This window comes from Ambystoma mexicanum, chromosome 5p (assembly GCF_040938575.1).
Source record: "Ambystoma mexicanum isolate Mex_15411 chromosome 5p, UKY_AmexF1_1, whole genome shotgun sequence".
NCBI classification, from domain to species: Eukaryota; Metazoa; Chordata; class Amphibia; order Caudata; family Ambystomatidae; genus Ambystoma; species Ambystoma mexicanum.
In genome coordinates this window covers 881224564-881248528 of record NC_090930.1, presented here as the reverse complement: position 1 = coordinate 881248528, position 23965 = coordinate 881224564, and the positions used below count along the sequence as shown (strand labels likewise).

The window sequence follows — 23965 nt, the reverse complement described above, 5'->3', positions numbered from 1 at the left end:
TCTGACCAGAGTTCCACTGCTCTCAAGCTAGGTCTGGCCTTACATTAAAATAAAATCAAAATAAAAAAGAACAGAAACTATCCACTGTTTTCTCTTATGTGCAGAATCTCAAAAGAAGAAAGTGCAACCCACCACCACACTGCTGCAGGAGACCAAGGTGTACCGAAACCAGCAGAGAGAATGAGTCGCATAGACAGACGGCTGTGGGAGACCAAGACATACCAAATCCATAAGAGAGAGAGGAGCATCACAAGATAGTTGCGGGAGACCGAAGTGCACCTAAACCTGAAAGGAGAACGCTACACAGGGAAACGGATGCTGGAAGCGGAGATATGGCACGACCAGGACGGAGGAAACCACATACGTGCAGTAGCACCAGAGAAATTGCAGAGCTGCCAGTCAATACGAGCCTACACAGTATAATGAGGCCCCCTAATCACTGGGGAACAAAATGGGGGACTATGCTCACCCTTCCCCAAAAGACTTACTGGAAGACCATATGACGTGAAAGCCCCGATGTCATGCCTGCGCCACGGACGCACACATTGGCAACCATCATGGACTAATTGTTATTCATTTATCTTCATAATACTCTTTGACCAACCCCTATTCACACTTTGGTCCTTAATTCCCATGTGCACAACTTTGGTGCTTTCTTATTTAATTCAGCTAACTACATATACCATAATGCACCTTGCTACAGTTATCTATTCCTGGCTATTCCCATTCATCGGTATTGGAACCACAATCACCAGAAGCCCTAGCGATCAGTGCTGCTTCCACCATGTCAGGACCAGAGAGGGAGGAGGCAGATTACCTTCAGGTGTGCTGCTCCAGGTGCTGCCAATTAGCCTACCTCAGTACAGGGCAGGGCTGTATTTAAGCAGCTGCCTGCAGGAGCTCAGTCTCTTGCATCAAGAGTCTCCCAGCCCCTTTTTGCTTTGAGCCACCATTTGTATGCTGTTCCTGCTTTTTCCTGCTTTTGATCCAGTGCCCTTTCTGGGCTCCCAGCCTTGCAGCCGATCACGCTCCGCTGCCTTCTACCTACAGCCCTTGTCCTCTGGGCTTCCTGCCTTGCAGCCTACTACAGTCCTCTGCAGCCCTCTACAGTCAGCGACCCTGCTCCTCTGGGCTCACTCCTTGCTGCCCTGCTCTTCTGGGCACCTTGCCTTGCAGCCTGCTTCACCCCGCTGCCAACAGCCCTTGTCCTCTGGGCTCCTTGCCTTGCAGCCTGCTTCACCCCGCTGCCAACAGCCCTTGTCCTCTGGGCTCCCTGCCTTGCAGCCTGCTTCCCTGCGCTGCCTACAGCCCTTGTCCTCTGGGCTCCCTGCCTTGCAGCCTGCCAGCCTGCTTCACTCCGCTGCCAACAGCCGTTGTCCTCTGGGCTCCCTGCCTTGCAGCCTGCTTCCCTCCGCTGCCTACAGCCCTTGTCCTCTGGGCTCCCTGCCTTGCAGCCTACTACAGTCCTCTGCAGCCCTCTACAGTCAGCGGCCCTGCTCCTCTGGGCTCACTCCTTGCTGCCCAGCTCTTCTGGGCACCTTGCCTTGCAGCCTGCTTCACCCCGCTGCCAACAGCCCTTGTCCTCTGGGCTCCTTGCCTTGCAGCCTGCTTCACTCCGCTGCCTACAGCCCTTGTCCTTTGGGCTCCTTGCCTTGCAGCTTGCTTCACTCCGCTGCCTACAGCCCTTGTCCTCTGGGCTCCTTGCCTTGCAGCCTGCTTCACTCTGCTGCCTACAGCCCTTGTCCTCTGGGCTCCCTGCCTTGCAGCCTGCTTCCCTCCGCTGCCTACAGCCCTTGTCCTCTGGGCTCCCTGCCTTGCAGTCTGCTTCACTCCGCTGCCAACAGCCCTTGTCCTCTGGGCTCCCTGCCTCGCAGCCCTGCTCCTCCGGGTTTGCTCCTTGCTGCCCTGCTCCTCTGGGCTCCCTGCCTTGCAGCCTGATTCACTCCGCTGCCTACAGCCTTGTCCTCTGGGCCCCCTACCTTGCAGCTTGCTACACTCCTCTGCCTTCAGCCCTTGTCCTCTGGGCTCCTTGCCTACAGCCCTTGTCCTCTGGGCTCCCTGCCTTGCAGCCCTGCTCCTTTGGGCTCGCTCCTTGCTGCCCTGCTCCTCTGGGCTCTCTGTCTGCCGTCTACTACAGCTCTCTGCCCTGCTCCTCTGGGCTCCCTGCCTTGCACCCTACTACAGTCCTCTGCAGTCCACAACAGTTTACCTGCACTTGTGCCATCCGTTACTGCAGCCCTGCTTCCCTGTTTGCAGCCCCCCTGTTTCCTGGCTGCTGCTCCCTTGCTCTCTTCCTTGTTTGCAACCCCCTGTTCTTGGTCCCTGTTCTTCTCTTCCTTGAGTCCTCTGTCCTTCCATTAGGTTACCCATTTCAGTTATACTGCTTTTCCTTCATTTCCTTCTGCTAGATTGCTCATTGACTTCCTTTCCCCTGGATATTTCTGTTCTTGTCTTCTCTTGTATCGTATGTAGATCCCTTTGTACAGAGCTTGACTGTTGGTTTCCAGCAGGCAACCTCTGCCCCTTCCCTTGTCGCGTTTCAGTGTTAAAGACACCCACTGCTGTTGTTCCCAGCCCATGAGCATACAGCGTGGGCCCCTGTAATAGCAATCTGTGCAGAAGGCTGGAGTTTCCTAAGGTCTGTGGAACACTCTTTCCCATTTCTGCATATACCCCAAGAGGGAATCCAGTTTGTTTGTACCTTTGTATTCCCTGCTACAGTTGCCTACTCTTCGTTCTTGTTGAGCTTCCTGCTGTGTGTGTGCTTATCTGTCACCTTACATCAGCACAGCCACCCAAACCTTACCTGGGTGCCCTGTGCCACTCTTGACAGAGTGCCATCCTTGACACCTGAACACAAACTCTTGCCTTCCTCAGTCGCCATTCTTATTACGTGGCAAGCCTTGGTGGAGAAAGGGGGTGGAGCTCAGCCCTATTGTCAAACTAGAAATTATATCGTGCCTCCTATTGCTATGAATATATGTATATTGGCCTACGCCAAGCTGCTAACAAGCTATTTATAAACTACATGTGAATAAACTCGCATTGCAAGGTCCTGACCTTAGAAACCATGTAAACTGTCATTTTGGGTCAAGCCGCCATTTTAGGTTTTCTTGCTCTATAAAGTCACCATGTGAGCTAAAATGGTAGCCTATGTTATTCAGAACAGAACTCGACTGTCATGACCTCTGTACAGCTAATGTATAACTTGCCTGCAGTCCACTTGTTAGGGTCATGAGCTGAGACCTTGTCCTTCTGCTGACCTGTGTGCAATGGATTGCCTGTATCACCGAAACTGATCTATAATTGAATGAGAACACCTGCTTAACTATATTGTATAAATTAAGTCCCGCATTGTAATGTTAGGCCTAGAGCATATATTATTACCATTTCTTCTTGTTAATGTATAAACCTAAGATGAACTAGATTTGACCTGGCAAGGGACCCTAGAGCAGTAACTTATTTATGGAATGGTTAACCTGAAGAAAGGCTGGACAACAGGCTGGAGAAATGTATAAAAGCCTGACTGTTTCAATGAATATTTGCACTCACTGAGCACACCGAACCACGCCGGAGTTCGCTGTGTTGTACTAAGGGTCGATAGCTATCTGAATTTTGTTCTGTTCTTTTGTAACTGGATTCAGTATAAAATAAAGTACTTTGTATGTTCCTTTGTAACCTGTGTTTGGTGTGTTTCCTTTTTGGTTACCCTGCCTCATATTATTTCCTTGTTTTCACAGTTGGCGCCCGGAATAGGGACCCTCAAGATTGATGCCGGATTATTGAAGGTTGACACACGCTATCGGACCGGGATCGGACGGTGTGACATAACGGGCCCGACTGAACGAGACTCGACACCTCAACAGCGCTGCACGATCCGTTCCCTGGACGATAGCCGTGTGGTCTGAGACGGCATCTTGACGAGGGTCAATTTTTTGTGGCGGGCAGATTTGCCGAAATCACCATACACAAGGTAAAATTCGTTAGGTAAGTCCTTTGTAAACCGATCGGTCCTCCTTAGGTTTGGTCAGGTGAGTCGTTACCCGACTCTTAATTCAACCCTGACAATTTGAATTTGGCGCATTGTATCTGCAGACACAATTATTGACCAGGTAACACCGAGTATTTGAGAAATGCCTGGGAAATTGTCTAGCTGCTTTAGGGCATTATTCCGCAGCGATAGACAATCTTTGGAATTTAGCCGTCCAGCACCACAGGAGGGGTCGCCGGCATGTACTATGTACTGTAAGCATGGCATTGGAAGTGTAGTATTTAATAAAATTTGGCACAGACAAACCAGACATGCCTCCGAACTTCAGTGGCCAGTCAATGGTAGTTTTGAGATCCCTCGTATTGAATATTTAGAGTCAGTCTTGTTAAAAAAGAAGGCCAGACCTGCAGCATTTGATGTTTTGCAAAATTGGAAAAGAGAAGCGTTGCAGCAGCTTAAAAGTAGGGAAAAACATGTGCGCCGTCATAAAACAAATGCTGAAAAGGCGTTGTTATATGATCAGGACAAACAGTCTGAGTCGGTTAGGAATATGGACAGGGCTTTCTCACTCGGTATTCAGAAAATCTATCCTTCTAAAGATCTTCATGTTTCTGATGAGTTTATCGACAAATTGTTAAATGAACGAAGGCCTGGTGCCTCTCCACCACCTCCGTATGTTCCTCTTCCTCCTGCTGTACCTCTTCCTGCTGTTATTCCTGCTCTTCCTGCTCAACCTGTTGTTCCTATTCCTCCGGTTGTTGTTCCTCCACCTGCTCCTCTGCCTCTTCCCATTGCACCAGTAATAGTACCTCCATTGAATTTGCCTGCACCCTCACTCCCAAGTAGTTCTGTACCGCTTGTAGTTGATCAGGGTGCGGGGTCGAGGATTGTTACTCGTAATACTGTTCCTACAGAAAAGAAACAGGATTTGTCTGCATGGGCTAAGCATTGTATGGAGAGAGATGATCGAGCTAATGTTCTTGCCACACTTTCTAATATGGATAATTTTCCTGAGAAAAATGTTTTCATTGAAGGTTTAGGGATTCATTTATGTGTAATGTGGGGTAAATTAAATAATGCAGACCTCCCACAAGGGTTGAGGGACCTGAATACTTTAGCGTTTTTAAGAGACACTGTGGAGAAGGTACATGAGCATGTTGAGAGGATATTTGAGTATAGAAAGGAGTTGGAAAGGTTACGGAATGAGGATGACGAAGAAGAAAGTATGTATGTACAGAAACGATTTCTTCCGTGTCGTAAATCGACATCTGAGGAGGTGCGAATTTGTACAAAAGATGCGATTAGATGGATTTCAGACATATCGATAACTCCAGTTGAGGTATATGACACATACAGTCAATATACGCTAGAAATGCAGAGGAAAGTGATACAGGTAATGGTAGAGTACCCTCAGGATGAATGTTTAAAGAGAAAGGTTAGTTGTCCCAAAGAGTGATTGAGCATTTATAAGAGAGCTTTTTCACTTGACACTTCTTCAACTGCTTTAGCGCTTGATTTAGCTCTGTTGCTTAGTAAGCGTTCGGAGTTGTCTACATCTCAGTTGCCTATGAGAGAGGTTCCTCCGACATTTGTCCCAAAGGTTGAGATTCCTGCTAATGCTGCAGCAGGTACACCTGCTGTGGACATTCCTGCACATTCTGTATCGCAGTTTGTTCACATCCCGTTTTCACGACAGGAAGTGAATACTATTAGACAAACTATTCCTGACATTAGGAAAAATGCGACAGGGTTCTATAAAGAGATAGAGTCCGTTTTGCAGTCCTCAATGTTTACCCTAGGCGACATTGATTTGCTATTCCCTGTACTCCTGCCTGTAGATTTGTGGAAACAAGTTAGAACTATAGACGATGTACCAGGGTTGGGAGATACATGGGCTAACATAGTTAGGCTTGATGGGGAAAGGCCAGCTGGTGAGAGACCACCTCAGGTGATACTAACTTTGCCTGACAGAATAATTGCAAAACTGAAAACTATAATCCCCGAAAAGAGAATTATTTGGGACAAGCTTACGGCCTGTGTCCAAGGAAAATCTGAGGGTGCTACCGAGTTCTTTAATCGGTTCGAACAGGTATTCTCGGATTTCAGTGGACAAGACTTAGGCACAGAGTCTGGGAAAAGATTATTTGTGGACAAATTTGTACGTGGATTGCTGCCTGACATCCAGTCACAAATTATGTCTTCTGAGAGCGCTTGGCAGGCGAAATCCCAATCAGAAGTACTGCACATGGCTCAGTACTACGAGAACCGTGTCAATAATGAAAAAGATAGAGTTGAGAAGAGAAAAGGTGATTTGAAGACTAAAGTATTGTTACAGCAAATTGTTAGAGGCCCCAGAGGGGGTAGTTCGCAGATTAGAGGTCAGTATGTTCCACAAGGGAATGTGCCCTTGGGTCCTGTGAATATTAACCAGTGTGCCTATTGTCGCCAGGAGGGTCATTGGCATGCACAATGCCCCGTCCTTCGACAGAGGTCGAATAACACATTTGGAAATATGGGTAGACGATCCAGAGGTCGCCCGGGTGTAGGGGGCCCTGGTAGAGGCCAGTTTTCGCAGGATCCCCAACAACCTTTTTCACAGAATAATCAGACTTCGAGTGTGGATACTAGAAACATATTTGATCATCCTTCTGCTGCATATCTATCTGAAGAGCTTCCTTTTGATGATATTTTGTTTCGTTAGGATTGCCCGAAGCAGGGTTTGGAACCTACACCTATTCCTGTTAATCAGAAAGGTCCCTACGTTGAAATGGTAGTGGGAAATAGGAAACATCAATTTTTGATAGACACTGGAGCACAGAAGTGCTCCTTTGATCATTCTCGGGTTCCAAACATTCCACTGTCAGGGCAAACCAATGTTTCTGTAGGGTTTTCTGGCACACCAGTTGTTTGTCCGGTTTCTTCACCGGTACCTATTTCTTTGGGTCCCTTTACGGACCACTTTACATTTCTCTGGACTTCGAATTGTGGAGAGAATTTGCTGGGGTTGAATCTGTTGAAGGAATTAAATGCGGTAATTCATTGTTCTTCTGATGGAGTGCGTTTGACAATTTCACCACAGCAATGTTCTGTTTCGCAATTCTTGACTAGACCTTTGCCGCCAGAATTCAGTAATGTACCAGAGTGTTTGTGGGCAGTTGATGACAATGATGTCGGTGTTTTGCAGATTGAGCCTGTTAAAATAGTTTTGAAACATGGAATTAAGCTGCCCCGTATTCAACAGTATAAGATCTCAGTTGAAGGCGAGCGAGCTTTGAAGAGCATTGTTTCCGATTTTGTGCATCGTGGGGTGATTGAGGAGATTGCAGGAAGTTTGTGCAATAGTCCGATTTTACCCGTGTACAAAAAAGGTGATAATGCATTCCATTTCGTTTTATAATTGATTTACGTGCCATTAATAAAGTCGTCGCTCCGCAATTTCCAATTGTGCCTGATGTGACGACAATATTAACCATGATTCCAGCTACGGCTACTCACTTCAGTGTTGTGGACCTAAAGAATGCTTTCTTCAGTATTCCTATACATGAGGATAGTAGATACTTGTTTGCGTTCACCCTAGGGGGACGCTCATTCACATTTACTCGTGCACCTCAAGGTTATACTGAGAGTCCTAGTATTTATAGTAGGGCTTTGAAAGAGCAGCTTGATACCCTTGGATTGCCCCCTACTTGTACGTTGCTTCAATATGTTGATGATTTGCTTTTAGCCGCTGACTCTGAGAGCTCTTGTAAAGAGGGCACTGCGTTGTTGCTCATCCATCTAGCTAAGCATGGTCACAAAGCTTCGCTCAAAAAGTTTCAATATTGTTGCCAGGAGGTCGCCTATTTAGGCTATCTCCTGTCAAAAGAGGGAAGAAGATTGACACCTGAAAGAATAAAACACATTTCTGGCATGTCTGTCCCAAATACACAAAAGGAAGTTAGAGCCTTGATAGGTATGGCTTCTTACTGTAGGTTATGGATCCCAAACTTCTCACTAGTGATAAAACCGATGTTGGCCTTGACGAAGAAGGGTGTTCTTCGCCATTGCCATGGAATACAGAGCATCAACATTCATTCGAGTTGTTCAAGACTGCATTATGTTTGGCGCCAGTTTTGGGCACACCGAACTATGAGAAGGCCTTTGTGTTGTTTGTGCATGAATGTGATGGATGTGCTTTGGCTGTATTAACGCAGGAACATGGAGGGAAGAATAGGCCATGCGGTTACTACTCTTCCGCCCTTGATCCTGTTGCATGCGCTTTGCCAAGATGTTTGCGCGCTGTCGCTGCTGCTGCTGCGTCTGTAAAACAGAGTGAGGGAATGGTCCTAGGCCATGATTTAACCCTGATGGTGCCTCACTCGGTAGATATTCTATTGAACAAAACCCAAACGCAACACCTCACTTCCGCACGACTGACAAGATATGAATTAATCTTGTTTGCTCCCCACATTCAAATTAGGAGGTGCTGCGCTCTTAATCCGACTGAACTCCTACCTTTCCCGCAAAATACTGTTTGCGGTGACGAAGAGTCACATGACTGCCTGTATACTACTGAACAAGATACAAAAGGCAGAGTTGATTTGAGGGGCACTCCTTTGGATAACCCACAAGGGGAGCTGTTTTGTGATGGCTCCTGCTTCAAACTACTGGATGGTACATCCACAGCTGCTTATGCAGTCACTACATTAAGTACGGTTGTGGAGACCAAGAGAATTACGCATAACGCTGCGCAGGTCACAGAGATTATAGCATTGACTCGAGCTTGTGAGCTTTCCGAAGGGCTAACAGTAAACATATATACTGATAGCCAGTATGCCTTTGGGGTGGCTCACAACTATGGGAGACTTTGGTCAGAGAGAGGGTTTTTAACTTCGCATGGCACCAAGATCCAACATGGCTCCCTGATAGTACAATTGCTTTCAGCGCTTGCGCTCCCTAGTCAGTTAGCAATCATTAAGTGCGCAGCACATCGCAAGATTATAGATGATGTAGGGAAAGGGAATGCTTTTGCTGATCAAATAGCTAGACAAACTGCCTCTGATCTCTTCACAGAGATGTATGTTTCAAGGGAGACTGTAGATGCCTATGCAATGGATGAGGGTGTTGGGTCTGTACGGGATATCCAAGCCGATGCCACATTAGAAGAATCCAAGAGGTGGGCTGAGGGCTTGGGGAAACTCGATGATGATGGGTGTTGGGTGGACATGGTTGAAGGGAAATGGCTGCTTCCTAATGCCTATATAGTAATGATGGTTACCATGACACACGGTCCCACACATGTGTGCGCTCAACAGATCACGAGAATGTTAGAGAAAGTCTGGGTAAATGATAAGATTTCAAAAATTGCCCAGCATTATGTCCAAAATTGCATGATTTGCCTACAACACAATGTGGGAAAGGGGACAGCAACTCCAAGAGGTAGCTTTGGGCCTCCTTCTGTCCCATTTGAAGTGATTCACTTTGACTTTATTGAAATGGAGCGATGTAACAATCTAAAATATGTCCTTGTGGTCATTTGCGCCTTTAGTAAGTGGGTTGAGGCTTTCCCTGTTAAAGACACTACAGCCATGACCACTGCAAAGACCATGTTAAAGGAATTCTTCACACGGTTTGGTAGAGAGTTATCTGGTCGGATAATGGTCCGCATTTTATCGCTGCTGTAATTCTACAGATATGTACGGCATTGCAAATTGACAAACGATTCCATTCGGCCAGACATGCTCAGAGCGCCGGATTAGTGGAAAGACACAATGGTATCATAAAAAACAAGCTCGCTAAGATGTGTGCCGGCACCAAACTTAAATGGCCGGACGCCTTACCGATCGTGTTACTTTCAATGCGGACAACCCCTCAAACTAAGACTGGGCTCTCTCCCTTTGAGGTGGTAATGGGGAGACCTGCTAATATTTGGGGTTTGCCTAAAAGCTGCGCATTGCGCGATGTAGAAAATGTACTTCTCTCCGACTATTGTAACCAATTGACTAAAAACCTGTTTTCAATTTATCACCAGGTGTGAGAGGCATTGCCGGTGAGGTACGAGGGCCCCGGTCACATTCTACGACCAGGGGATTGGATCCTCGTTAAATACTTCGATAGAGCGTCTTGCCTCGCACCACGTTGGAGGGGCCCCTACCAGGTGCTCCTGGTCACTCAGACTGCGGTGCGGGTAGGAGGACGTCGCCACTGGATCCACGGCAGCCACACAAAACGGATCCCACACCCAGTGCCATACGATACAGAAGACGCAGAACCCCTTTCCGACATTGAAACCAACGTACCCGAAACGGCAGACGGTGGAAAGAGAGTATCGGAGGCCGTTCCGAAAGTTGTAAGGCCCGACAAAACGGCCATCTTGCCTCCTTGCTCTCCCACTGTATCGTTTGTGGATCATCCATCTTCTGATCCAACTTCCGTTCACTCGCCACCTCCTGTGGGAAGTGACGACATCCTGTCTGCTGATTCTTTTGCACCGGAAACTGTGAAGTATAATCTCCGCCCAAGGAGATAGGTTTGCAATACGGCTCTTGCTGTACAATTGAAAGAATTTGAGGGCTTGCCTTTTTTTGGCCCAATTGCATAAAGGGTTCTGCTGGCTAAGGGTTGTGGGAAAAGACATTAAGAAGACGCGCGACCGGAGTCGCCAGCAAACGAACAATTGGTGTTTCTCGATTGAAGACGACAATGCCCGCATCCGCTACCGTTCGTACTGAACTTTTGGACAAAAATGTGACTAGGAGAGACAATGAGCAGATATGTATGGGGGCCCCGAAAACGTTTTGTTGTCTACTGGTGATAATCACAGGACTTTTAGTAACTGTTGGTTGTGGGTTTTGGTATTTGGAGAGAATGTACCCTTTGAATGATTTCCTACCTGTTGAAAATATAACTGTTGTTCCCACTCCTTCTGTGCAACTACATACCTTGTCACCTAGAGATTTTGCATAGACGGAATTATCAAAATAACACTCTACTTCTAATTATGAATGCTACCCATGCAATCTTTAACAGAACCAATTGTTGGATCTGCTCGCATTTACCGCAACATGGGGATAAGGGGCTAGGTTGGTATATTCACCCTTTAGCTTTGACAACTGCTTGTTATGCTTCACTTAGAGCACTGTTCTTTGGCCGATGGAACGATAGCATCTCGGGGAACTTTGATGGCACTAATTTGAATAGTTTTGAGAAACGTGTTCTGACTCCCCTGGGATGCTCGCTTTTCGCAAATAGGAGTAAGCTCAATATTGCTTCTATTAGGCCTTCTGATAGACTGTCTCGTCCTTTCCAATCTTTGATTTCCTTTAAAATGGCTCCGATAGGCAATAAGGATGCCGTGCCTCCTTCTTATACTGTTAACCATAGCCCCGATTCAGTTTCTTTCTGCATACAGAGGAATGGCACCCGGTCAATGGGAGATTTTAAAGGTTGTGCCAACGTTGCAAATTTGACTGGGGAAGACAGACCTTTGTATGTAGGCGAACCTATCTATTTTGTTTGCGGTAATGTAGCATTTCCATGGTTGCCCAGGGATTGGCAGGGAACTTGTTATCTAGGAATTCTGTTACCTGGGGTGTTTATAGCAAGTACTGTAGAGGTTTCAAAGGCTTTTCCACGGCGGGACGAGAATGGCGACACTCCAGCACAGGTTTTAGGAGATGTAGCGAAATCATTCCTTCCATTCTTTGGGCAGATAGCGAATTCCGAGGATATCAGGAAACTAGCGAGAGTACTGGAGGGAACCATCAACCGGACCACAGATATACTCTATAATATGACTTTAGAGCAGAAAGCGATCAGATTGGTAGCGCTTCAGAACCGGATGGCATTAGATGTCATTCTGGCTGAACGTGGTGGAGTATGTAAACTAGTGGGGTCCGCTTGCTGTGTTTTCGTACCGGATTCCTCCCCAACTATTTTTAAGGCAATACAGAATCTGCACATTGTTAGTTCAGAAGTGCATGTTCCCGAGGGAAATTGGGATCTTAGCGCTTGGTTCTGGGACTTCTTGCGGTCTTGGGGTTGGAAAGTGCTTTCAGTCTTGCTGATTATTTTGGGAATTCTGCTATTTCTTTGTTGTTGTATCCAATGTCTACCAAGTATATGTTCAATGCTAGGGGGATGTTGCGCTCAGGCGATAGGTACAATAGGACATAAAGTTTATGCCCCGGATAAAACCTCTAAGGGGTATGTACTGAAAGAGATCTTAGTAAAAGATCTAATGGCGATAGATATTTCTGACAGCTATTCAGGGTGTATGGACGATGACACATGGAGTTATTTGCAGGGAGATCAGAAGTAGTTTAGCACTTGGCATAGGCCAAAAGGAGGGTTTGTCAAACTAGAAATTATATCGTGCCTCCTATTGCTATGAATATATGTATATTGGCCTACGCCAAGCTGCTAACAAGCTGCTTATGAACTACATGTGAATAAACTCGCATTGCAAGGTCCTGACCTTAGAAACCATGTAAACTGTCATTTTGGGTCAAGCCGCCATTTTAGGTTTTCTTGCTCTATAAAGTCACCATGTGAACTAAAATGGTAGCCTATGTTATTCAGAACAGAACTCGATTGTCATGACCTCTGTACAGCTAATGAATACCTTGCCTGCAGGCCACTTGTTAGGGTCATGAGCTGAGACCTTGTCCTTCTGACCTGTGTGCAATGGATTACCTGTATCACCGAAACGGATCTATAATTGAATGAGAACACCTGCTTAACTATATTGTACAAATTAAGTCCCGCATTGTAATGTTAGGCCTAGAGCATATATTATTACCATTTCTTCTTGTTAATGTATAAACCTAAGATGAACTAGATTTGACCTGGCAAGGGACCCTAGAGCAGTAACTTATTTATGGAATGGTTAACCTGAAGAAAGGCTGGACAACAGGCTGGAGAAATGTATAAAAGCCTGACTGTTTCAATGAATATTTGCACTCACTGAGCACACCGAACCACGCCGGAGTTCGCTGTGTTGTACTGAGGGTCGATAGCTATCTGAATTTTGTTCTGTTCTTTTGTAACTGGATTCAGTATAAAATAAAGTACTTTGTATGTTCCTTTGTAACCTGTGTTTGGTGTGTTTCCTTTTTGGTTACCCTGCCTCATATTATTGTTTTCACACTATATGAGACCTTTTCACCTGACACAAATCCACCATGAGGGAAAGACCATGTTAGATGTTAGGGACAGGGACCCAGTCCTCTACAGAGGAGGAGTATAACGTCCAGGCACTGGAAATAGTAAGTGTGGGCTATTTGCATGAGGTCAGCAGTGGAGGTGGAGGTGGACCAAGAGCCCAACAGGAGGAAGAAGTGAGAGGCAGCTTATGAAGGAGAATTGTAGAGAAGGTGAGGTATTGGTTTAGTAGTTCAATTGCTTCTGAAGTGTGAGTGTGCGAGTTTAGGTGTCGACACATGGAGTCGAAGTTAGTGTAAAGAATGATGTGAAGTGTATGGCACTGGGTAAAGGGAGAGTGTTCCAGTTGTAGGGTTGGGAGGAGAGTAACAGAGGGTAGAGGAGAGTAGTAATGGAAGGTAGTGGAAAGAGTAGTAGTGTGAGGAGTAGTAGTGGGAGGAGGAGAGTAATAATGGAAGGAGAGGATTAGTATTGTGGAGGAGGGAAGTAGTAGTGTGGAGACAGAGGAAGTGGAGGAATAGTGAAGATGAGTGGGAGGAGAAGTAACATCAAAGGGCCAAGTCAAGAGCTAGGAGGAGTGAAACATCAGAGGGATAGCAGAGCAGTGGGAGGAGCAAGAAGAGGGGTCTGGTAGTCAGAGTAGAAAGGAAGAGAGTGTGGGTGTGAGTAAACCAGCTTGAATCCAATGGAATAAGTACAAGGAACAATCCCAAAACCCCATTAGAATACTAACAACTGGATAGTGTAGGGACAGCTAGTAAGTCCCAGAGGGAGGGGGTTAGGGAGCAGACTCCAAGGGAGACAAGAGAGAGTTGGACGGCCCTAGGGCTCACAAAGAGAACCTTAATTAACACAATTGGGCTTTCTAGGAGACTCAGAGTATTTTTTGTGTCATCCGTGACAGCCTCTTCATTTGTTTTCCCTCATTTGTTGATCAGGACTGTATCTTCTTACCTCCAGCTAGCTCACTGTACTGATCCACATGTCGTAGGAAGGGACGGGAGTTGTGTAGCATTTTTGCTGACACTGTACTGGAGCAAGCTTCTTACTGTTGGTGTGATTTGTAGGGTTTTTAAACAGTGCACCAAACATTTGTAGTTACCTGTTGGTATGGGAAAACTCATGGGGTAAAAATCCTTTTTTGATTATGTGCTGTCAATGTTTCATGCGTATGCTTAAATATAGATGTTGCATGTTTTTCTGATCCTGGATGTTTTCTTGGTGTGAGAAGCGGTTGCTAATTTTCATAATACATTTGAGTATCATAAGCACATTATTGGTGGTGACAATGCATTCAAGTTAGACCAAATAACCACTTGTAATCAATCAAACTACCAACAATTGGCATGTAACTTAGAAGTAATTATGATAGGCACGTGCCAATGGTGAACCGGTTTGAATGTCGGAAGAAAACAAAATAAAATAACTTTAATTGGGTGTGCTGGCTGCATGGACAGAATTATCTTTCAACTCTATTTTTATAACTGATTAGCAGATGACTACATTTTCTGTGTTTAATAGGCATATTCCCTATGGCTTTCCACTTACAAAGAAAAAAATAATTAAATAAAATATTGATATTCATTAATTTAGCTAATTAAATAATTAAATGAAAATAACTTTCGGAGAAAAGGTCTGCTTGATTTACTCCACGCACATAATAACTTTTAACCTTTATTTCTACAATCACATGACGTCATTTGCTTCACTGCAAATGGGTGTAGGAGCCACACTATTTGGGTTTAACAGCAAGGTCTCTGAATCGATACAAATATAGACATTTCACATTGGTAAATCGATAAGAAAAATCTGCCTCACTGATTCAGTGATCTACGTGGTAAAGGGCAAGCACTAACATTAAATATGATATAACTACAGCATCATCAATTATCATAATAACTATGATGTTCCACGCTTTTCATGCAACACGCTGTAATGTCTACTTAATTATTCTTAACTTTCAATAAAAATCAATTAACTTAAAAGAATATGTGCTAGCACCCTGAAGGTGCAGCCCTTTGGAAGTACAGCTTATCTTGCTCTGTTACCTCTCCAGCGCTGTAGCTCCGGAGCCGCTGCAGATGCTGCCGGTGCGTCAGGTGGTTGGGTAGTCGACCACTCTGGAGTGGAATTCGGGGATCCATGAAGGTGGTGGCCCGGCTATTGTGGTCCACGAAAAAGGACTGCAATTTAAAGAAAGACTGTATGCTCAGAGAAAGGCAGAATGTTCCAAAACTCCAGTAATGCTTGCTGAAAAATCACAGTTAAGCAGTGCAAGCTTGGGAATAACACTGGTATTCAGGCAGTGGGCAATTGGGGATCCAACCTCTGGTGCACCGCAGTGCTGAGAATGTTTGAGGGGCCGCTGATGTAGATTCTGCTGCCTGTCTACATATATTGCTTATGTATGACATACAACATCTTCCTGATTTACGAATGATTTGCGTGCTTTGTAAATTTCCAAAATCAGGATTGGGAAAAACAATCTCCTCTATGTATCTACAGACCAATAAATAACACATGGGGCCTCATTACGACCCCGGCGGTAGCCATGCCGGTAAAAACGGCATGGCTGACGCCAGAGTTGTGTTTTTTCTGGCACCTGGCTTTGGGGAATTACCGGGGCATTACAGCCCCAGTGGTCCCGGAAGCCAGGCACCGGAAAAAGTAACTCCCCATTCCCATTCGAGTCCCAAAGGACTCATTGTAATGGGGAGGACGGACGCACCGGCACCATGTGCAACAGTGCCGGTGCTTCTGTCAAAGTCTGCGAGCGCGTGCCGTTCCGCCCGCCAGGTCACACCTGGCGGGCGGAATGGCATCCGGCTTGCAGACTTGTACTCTGCCGGTCCAGTAACAATGGTGTCGGTGAGCCTACAGGCACCATTGTTACCAGACCGGCAGGGTCATAATGAGGCCCAGTGGGCCTCATTACGACACCGGCGGTAGCCATGCTGGTAAAAACGGCACGGCTGCCGCCGGAGTTGTTTTTTTTCTGGCACCTGGCAATGGGGAATTACTGGGGCATTAGAGCCCCGGCGGTCCCCGGTAATTCCCCATAGCCAAGCACCAGGGAAAATTACTCCCCATTCCCATTCGAGTCCCATAGGACTCAATGGGAATGGGGACGACGGATGCACCGGCACTGCATGCAACAGTGGCGGTTCATCTGTCAAAGTCTGCGAGCGGGTGCCTTTCCGCCTGCCAGTTCAGACCTGGCAGGCAGAAAGGCACCCACACGCAGCACTCGGAGTATGTCTGTCCGGTAACAACGGTGCTGGTACCTCACCGGCACCGTTGTTACTGGACCAGCATACTCATAATGAGGCCCATTGTCTTTATCAGTACAGGCTTCTCTCTAATGACCCAACAGCCCACGCTTCAGGTGCAGCACCTCCATAGGATTACATAATGGTATAGATTTAATGTGCCTATTTGTTCTCCCCCCTCAGCATGGGAGATCCCGCACAGGAGGTCCATTACTGCCCAATCTAGGTGTGCCCTGTTTATGCTTGTGAACTAGCGCCATTCTGGCTCCCACTGTTAATCTTGATTCTAGGTGTGCCCTGTTTATGCTTTTGAATCAGCCCAAACTAATGTTCATTAAGCCACAGCCGATTTTGCACCTACTCTATGCATCTTAGCCTAGTCTAACCCAGCGGTATACTTGTGTTTAGCGCCCAACTGCTATCAATGGTAACAGCTGACTGTATGTTGATTATGCCCATCTGCTAAATTATTCATCTAGGTTGCAGTATACCTGTGCCTTGCAAATTACCCTGTATCAGTAAGCTCACGCTATAGTTGCCCATTACCATAACAGAATGCAGGCACTGCTAACTTTAACCATGTTCCCATTTTGCATTATACCATCTGCCACCCCCTGCACTAGAGGTCATTACATTAATTTTGATGAAGGGTTAGGAAGACTGAGATGTCCTCGTCACCACCCTATCCCCTGCCCTACACCATTCCTTCCCACACTACCCCCTTTTCCCACATTAATCACAACCAAACTACATCCAGCCTCCACTATGTGCACCACACATGATAAGTTGCCCCATGTGCCTATAGCCTCAACCACCTCCCCTCCTGACATCTCTAAGCGTAACGAGAGACTAACCAGCAGACTACCGCCCAGCAGGCACTCATTAGTAGAATATACCCATAAACTCATATGCTCAGATCGCCCTGGATGCACTGACAATAATCGCAGGCACAAAAAGAAAAGGTGTACAGCCCCACTGAACAACCCAGGGGACATTAGCCCCAGTCGACCAACAAAGGACGCACAAACACAGCCCACTAAGGGAGCATTACTGAATGTCAGGTCATTGGTAGCACACACAACTGAGATTGCCGACATCATTGTGAACAACAACCTTGACTTCCTTGTAATGACAGAAACCTGGCTGCATGAGGCAGCAGGCCCTTCTATTGCCCTAGCCATCCCAGACAATTACTCCATTCTCCGTGTAGACAGACCCACAGCTCGCGGAGGAGGAATAGCCATTATCTTTAAAGTCACTCTCAATATAAGACTAGCCACCCCTACGTCGCTGGCATCATGTGAACTCCTCTCAGTTAAGTTCCAAACCTCACCTAACAGCACCATCACACTACACATCATTTACAGGCCTCCAGGACCCCCTGGGTCCTTTGAAGAAGATATCACAGCCTTAGCAGCCGACACCACCAAACCCACGGCGCAAAATATCATTTTAGGAGATTTCAACCTCGGTTACAAGGACACTAGCGACCCTCACGCCATCTCTCTAGCCTCGGCACTACTAGAACAAGGATATACTCAAATTAGCACCAAACCCACCCACGAAAAAGGAAGGATACTTGACTGGGTTGCGGTTCTCAATTGCACCATCACCCTACTAGACCCGACTCCACTAGTATGGTCCGACCACCACCTTATCACCTTTGAATTGCATATCAACAACTTGGAAAAGAAAAAGCCCATTATTGTTCCCCCCTGCCTCACAAGGAATAAACGTAACATTACAGCAGATGCTCTAGTTCCTTTGGTAGGCCCCCTACTCAATGCCCTACCGGACACCAATGATCCTAACACTCTAATTAACATCTACAATGAGACCATGACTAAAGCCATTGATGCTATTGCCCCGCTTAAACTACGAAAAAGCAAACCCAAAGCCCACCTTAACTCGTGGTTCACTCCAGAGCTAAAAACACTCCGTACTGAAAAAAGAAAATGGGAGTCACGCTGGAAATCATCCCCTACACCTGAAAACAAAACTAACCTTGCCATTATCACTGCCACCTACAAAAATAAGATAATCCAGGCTAAAAAAGAAACCTACAATGACAGAACAGCCCAAGCCAGCTCCAGTACTAAAGAATTATTTAACATTCTAAGAGAATTAGAGAACCCCAACCCACCGCCGGATACATGTACCAAGGATAAAGCCTGGTGCACGAGCATTCAAAATGCCCTTTCCAATAAAATTAAAGGACTGCAGACCAAAATAGCTGACAAAAGATCCCAACTAACAGTCATCACACCAGCACCTACCCCTACCCCTCACATTAACTCAGGTTTCACATTCAAAAAAGTCACCATTCCTGAAGTCCACAAAATCATTGCATCTCTTAAACCATCTAACTGTAAGGGCGACAGCTGCCCAGCCCAGATTATAAAAGATGCAGCTAGAGACCTTGCTCCATTTATTACTAAACTTGTAAACTCCTCATTCTCTAACAACTCCGTCCCTAGTAACCTCAAACAGTCCTGGGTTCTACCACTATTAAAAAAACAGACCCTTAACCCGGCTATACCCACTAACTACCAACCAATTACGACAGTCCCCTTTCTACTGAACATTTTGGACAGAATAGCCTACTTGCAAATACTTGCAAATACAAGATTATCTTGAAGCTCACAAATTACTCGGTACCCGTCAATCTGGCTTCAGACCCCAGCATGGAACAGAAACCGCACTTGTCGACCTCAAAAGCCAGATCGATGAATTAAAAGACAAAGGAAAGATGGCCATCCTACTTCTACTCGACCTCTCGGCAGCTTTTGATCTGGTGGATCACTCCATACTTTGTAACCACCTATCCTCAGCGGCCCATTACACCAGTTCTGCAGTTGCCTGAATCCAATCTTTCCTCGCGAACAGAACTATGTGCGTGTTCTCACCTTCAGCAGCTGCTGACCCCATCCCCATCACTTGCGGAGTCCCTCAAGGATCCCGCGTTTCGCCTACTTTGTACAACATTTTTACAAAGCCACTATTTGACAAACTGGACCGTCTGGGTGTCACCTACACAAATTATGCGGATGACACCCAGATACTCCTACCCCTCTCAGGAACCTATGATATAGACGTTGCGCGGATTAACAAAGTCTACATCATCATTCAGGCATGGATGGCCACACATGGCCTCTGCCTGAATGATGATAAGACAGAATTACTCCTAGTCGGATCATCCAATAACCTTCTCAAACTAAGTCCTCATTACACACATATACTCATCGATGGGAACAGTATACCCATTGCCAAACATGTAAAAACTTTAGGTTTCTACCTCGATGCCCAGTCCAACCTAATTAAGCAGATTAACATGACCTCATTGGCCACAGCCTACACAGGCAAGTTGATCAGAGCCTGTTGACCTGTACTATCCCCCACCAGCTCCCGTACGCTGGCGAGAGCGCTCATACAATCTAAACTGGACTATTGCAACAGCCTTTATCTAGGAGCGAACAAAACCATCTTAAATAAACTCCAGATCATGCAAAACAACGCGCTCAGAGCAGCGTTGAATATTCCCAAAAGAGAGCACATATCAGAAACTAGAAAGCACTACAGGTGGCTCTCTACACATGACAAAATTGTCCTAAAAACTATCTGCCTCGCTCACAAAGCGCTTAACTACCTAGCCCCCCCCTATCTCACAGACAAGCTCACATGGAAGGTATCCAACAGAATCACTAGATCATCCAACATACTATGTCTGGCGGTGCCCAGATAGAATCTAAAAAGAGCCAGAGGTTCTAGCTTCCCGGTATTAGCCGCCCAGCTTTGGAACACTCTCCCTCAGAATATTCAGACTATTCAAACCTTCAACAAATTCAGAAGCCGTGTTATCACATGGATACTCAACAAAGCATAAAATAACAGCTCTTGATAGCACTAGCCGCGCTATGATCTGTACAACTTGTACGTGCCATCCATCCTATACTACTGCTATGACCTATGTATAATATGTACAATGTTTAATATGTATATATGTACCATTGTAATTTTTTTCTGTGAATGTTATACTATGCAATGTAACCATTACTATCCACTAGCGCCCAATTACCTCCGGTTCAAGTACACGATATAAATAAAATAAACAAACAAACAAACAATGTGATCCACTTATTCCCTGAACCCTAACGTCCCTCTGTGGCTTGAGTGGCAGCTCCTCTGTATGGGTGAGGGGTTTACATACCCGAGCACAGATTGTCTTCATCAGTACAAGCTTTCCTCTAATGACCCTCCAACCCATGCTTTACATGGAACATCTCCGTAGGATTCCATAGTGGTATAGATTTATTGTACCTATTTGTTCTCCCACATCAGAGTGAGGTAGCCATCACAAGTGGCACATTACTTCCCAATGTGAACTACTTATTTACTGTCCCTCTGTGCCTTGAGTGGCGGCTCCTCTGTATGAGTGAGGAGCTGCCGCCCCAGGCAGCACAGTCCACCCGGGTGGTTTATTAGCATCGGGACTGTGCTGCCTTGCAGAGCCACGTCTCCTGCTACATATTATTTTTTGGGCTCCACCAAAAATATAGGTTGCAATAACGATAGGTCAGTGGGGCACAGGAAGTCTGGACCTCACCACCCCTCATTATTGTGCTAACAGTGTACACACACTCATTGACAGGAGTATTTGGTCATTCCTGCATATTTGGGACAAACATTTACAATCCTCCACTTAAAAGGATTTACCAGCAACCACTGTGCGGTTCTCCATTGACACTTGGGTCATCTTCAAAGATGTCCATATCATGCACAAATGCATCCACAGAAGAATACTGAATACCCCCTATAATATAAATACTTATTGTGCTGTGTACTCTTTCCACTCACCCAATCACATCTACAAGATCTGCAGCACACTACACTTAAAAATGAGGTAAAGCTTGACCACGGCTACTTGCCCCACATAAACACTTTCACCAAGACTAAGCATCTCTCACACAGTGTTAGGAATTTACTTGCCTGCTACCCAGCACCACTATATGCACCCGTTCATAGACTTTGTTCATAGCATAAAAACCATATTAAAACCCACAAACGGCTATGGCATTCATTTACCTGTTTTACTGTGCAGTTTTGGACCAAATTACTTTCATGTTCCATTGTGGGTTTTGGGTTAAACTAACTGGTGCATTCAGGTACATGTATGGTGTCCAAGAGGCAAAGGGCTGGGGGAGGCATACTAAGTACATGCACTTGCAACAAGTTACTGCGAGCTGGAGAGACCCAAACTCCTGCAGGCTAGACTACAAAGAGTGGGAGGGGCCTTAATTACAATCCACTGCTGCAAGTTACTTAAAACGGGCTTAATTGGACACAGCTGCAATCAGCTCCACCCTGTTGGCCTGTGGGCTGGGAGGGCTTCATAGGCTCACTCTGAGAATTACCAAGTGTTCGGTCAACTGCCTTTACCTGGAGTTCCTGCTTTATGCAGTTAGTGCCCCTTTCCATGCTATCTTGCTTTTGGCTACTGAATCCTACTTGCTGTTGCTGCTTTCCAGCTTCTGCCCTGTTTGCTGTTAAAGCTTATATTGTTTCTGATTGTATTTGCGCAGGCTTTCAGACTATCCTCAAGACCTTGTTTTGCTATGAGCACCCCCCCAGCTCACAGACTTCCCTTGTTGCTAGCAAAGCTGCGCCCCCTCCTATGTCACTTTGCAATCCAAGTTTCATGCTTCACCTGCCAAGACCTCTGCACATAGTTTAAGTACCTGCTCTTTAGTGTAGTTAGTTTTCTGAAGCACATATTTGCTGAGTTTTCAGCAACTTCTTGTCTTGCCTATGCCTAATACACTGAGTTTCCTGATCCATGTATTCACTGAGTTGGCAGTGACTGGGTGACTTTTCTATGACTAATGTATATGCTTCATGATACTCCAAGAATGCCAGGTTTCCAAGTCTATGTGTGGCAACATTCCTTGCCTAAATCCATGATAGCTGTTCTGATTCTTCGTCCATGATTTCCTCTATGCCAGCATACACATGTGCCTTATAAGTAGTACCTGTTTACCTTCTGTCTACAGTTTCTGCTCTTGGCATCTTTTCTCTGTCTATCCTGTACTTGGTTATTTCTATCCACTCTGCTTTTCCATCTTGATTACAAATTGGTCCACTGTTGTGTCTCAGTTCTGTATCCATGTACAGTGTGACCCCTGGGTCGGTATCCATTAGGATCAGATAAGGGCAATACTTTGGTTAGCATAGTCTAGGTCGTTGGAGTCTCACCTGCCTCAGTATATTGTCTCCAGCTTTACCCATACAACCATCTCATCAGCATGTCCTACCCGTGACGTCGCTGCATGATTATTGTTTAGAGTAAACTGCTGGTACTGATCCCAAGGTTTTCCCCTAATCTCCTCGGAGACCCTTTATCATATTCCAGTAGACCCTTTATTTGATCAATCCATGTTACCTGGCATATTTGCCTGCCTTCTCTTTTTCTCTGTGTCACTTTGCTTTCAGCCAGCTCCTGCCCTGTAATTCCTGTGAATACCTGTTTCCACAAAGATCAGCCTGGTATGTACCCTGTGTATGTTATATGCTAAGTGTTACCTCCCGAGTCACCCCAAAGTACAGAGTGCACTCCAATATGTATCTATTGCCCTGTGCGCTCCTGACACACAGGAAGAAAACCGAAACCCATCTTGCCTTTACTTTATTGCAACATTGATTACCACCTAGGTAGAGCACTGCGGGAATTCAGTTTATACAGATGTGTTAAGTCCATTCATTCATTCATTCATGTAGACATTTATTTATGAATTAAGTTCTTCTATGCGTTTGCTCTTTTGTGAGTCTCATTATTTGGTGAGGACAGTGATATACGAGGACATGCATCTCCACATTTGACAAAGGTGAATGGATAACGAGACAGATAAGTTTCAGGCTGTCACTACCAAATTAGGGGAGAGGGGGTGTTTGGTCTGGAAACCCTGAGCTAAAGACTCTCCATTCACGTCAATCCAAGTTAGGAAATTTGACAGGTGATTTCAATTAGCTACAAGTATTTTTGCAGTATCTGAATTCTATTACATTCACAGCAAAGCAGGGAGGAGCTGATATACAGTTCTGGGAAGTTAATGTTAATATCTCCAACCAGAAATGTGTTGCTCCTGGTTATTCCAAACCCCTAGATAGAAATAACCTATTACAAATAGAGGATTTTCATTCACCAAGGACATTGAACATTTTGCCATCCCATCAATTCTTGAGAGTTAGGAAATTGTGGTGAAGAATTGAGTCTCAATAAAGAACATGCCCATGTTTATTTATTTTAATTTGATTTTTATAGAGTCTTTATCGAAGGTGCTTGAATAGTGGATACATGGTAAGTTAATTTGTTGAACATGGTTATGCACCTTCGGAATTAGAACAAGCTGTTCAGAAGACAAAATTGCATGCTCATGATGAGTTACTTACTTATCACTAGACCAAAACTAGCCCCAATGTGGTTCTTATAACTAAATATCCAACTCAAAGTCAAACAATTAAAGGAATCATGTTAGATCATTGGAACATTTTGAGAATGGATCCCAGCATG

At 45.5% G+C, this 23965-nt stretch overlaps 1 protein-coding gene across 5 annotated transcripts in view; it reads right to left on the bottom strand.

Annotated features, from left to right (window-relative positions):
• HECW1 (HECT, C2 and WW domain containing E3 ubiquitin protein ligase 1) overlaps positions 1 to 23965 on the bottom strand; it is a 1624660-nt gene that overhangs the window by 335130 nt on the left and 1265565 nt on the right. For all 5 annotated transcript variants that reach the window (XR_011274209.1, XM_069613305.1, XM_069613307.1 and 2 more), the window contains one exon: positions 15181 to 15315. Coding sequence is in view for 4 of the 5 variants with exons in the window: in XM_069613305.1 (XP_069469406.1) it covers positions 15181 to 15315 (135 nt within the window). In the remaining variant the exon portion in view is untranslated. The remainder of the gene's footprint in view (positions 1 to 15180; positions 15316 to 23965) is intronic.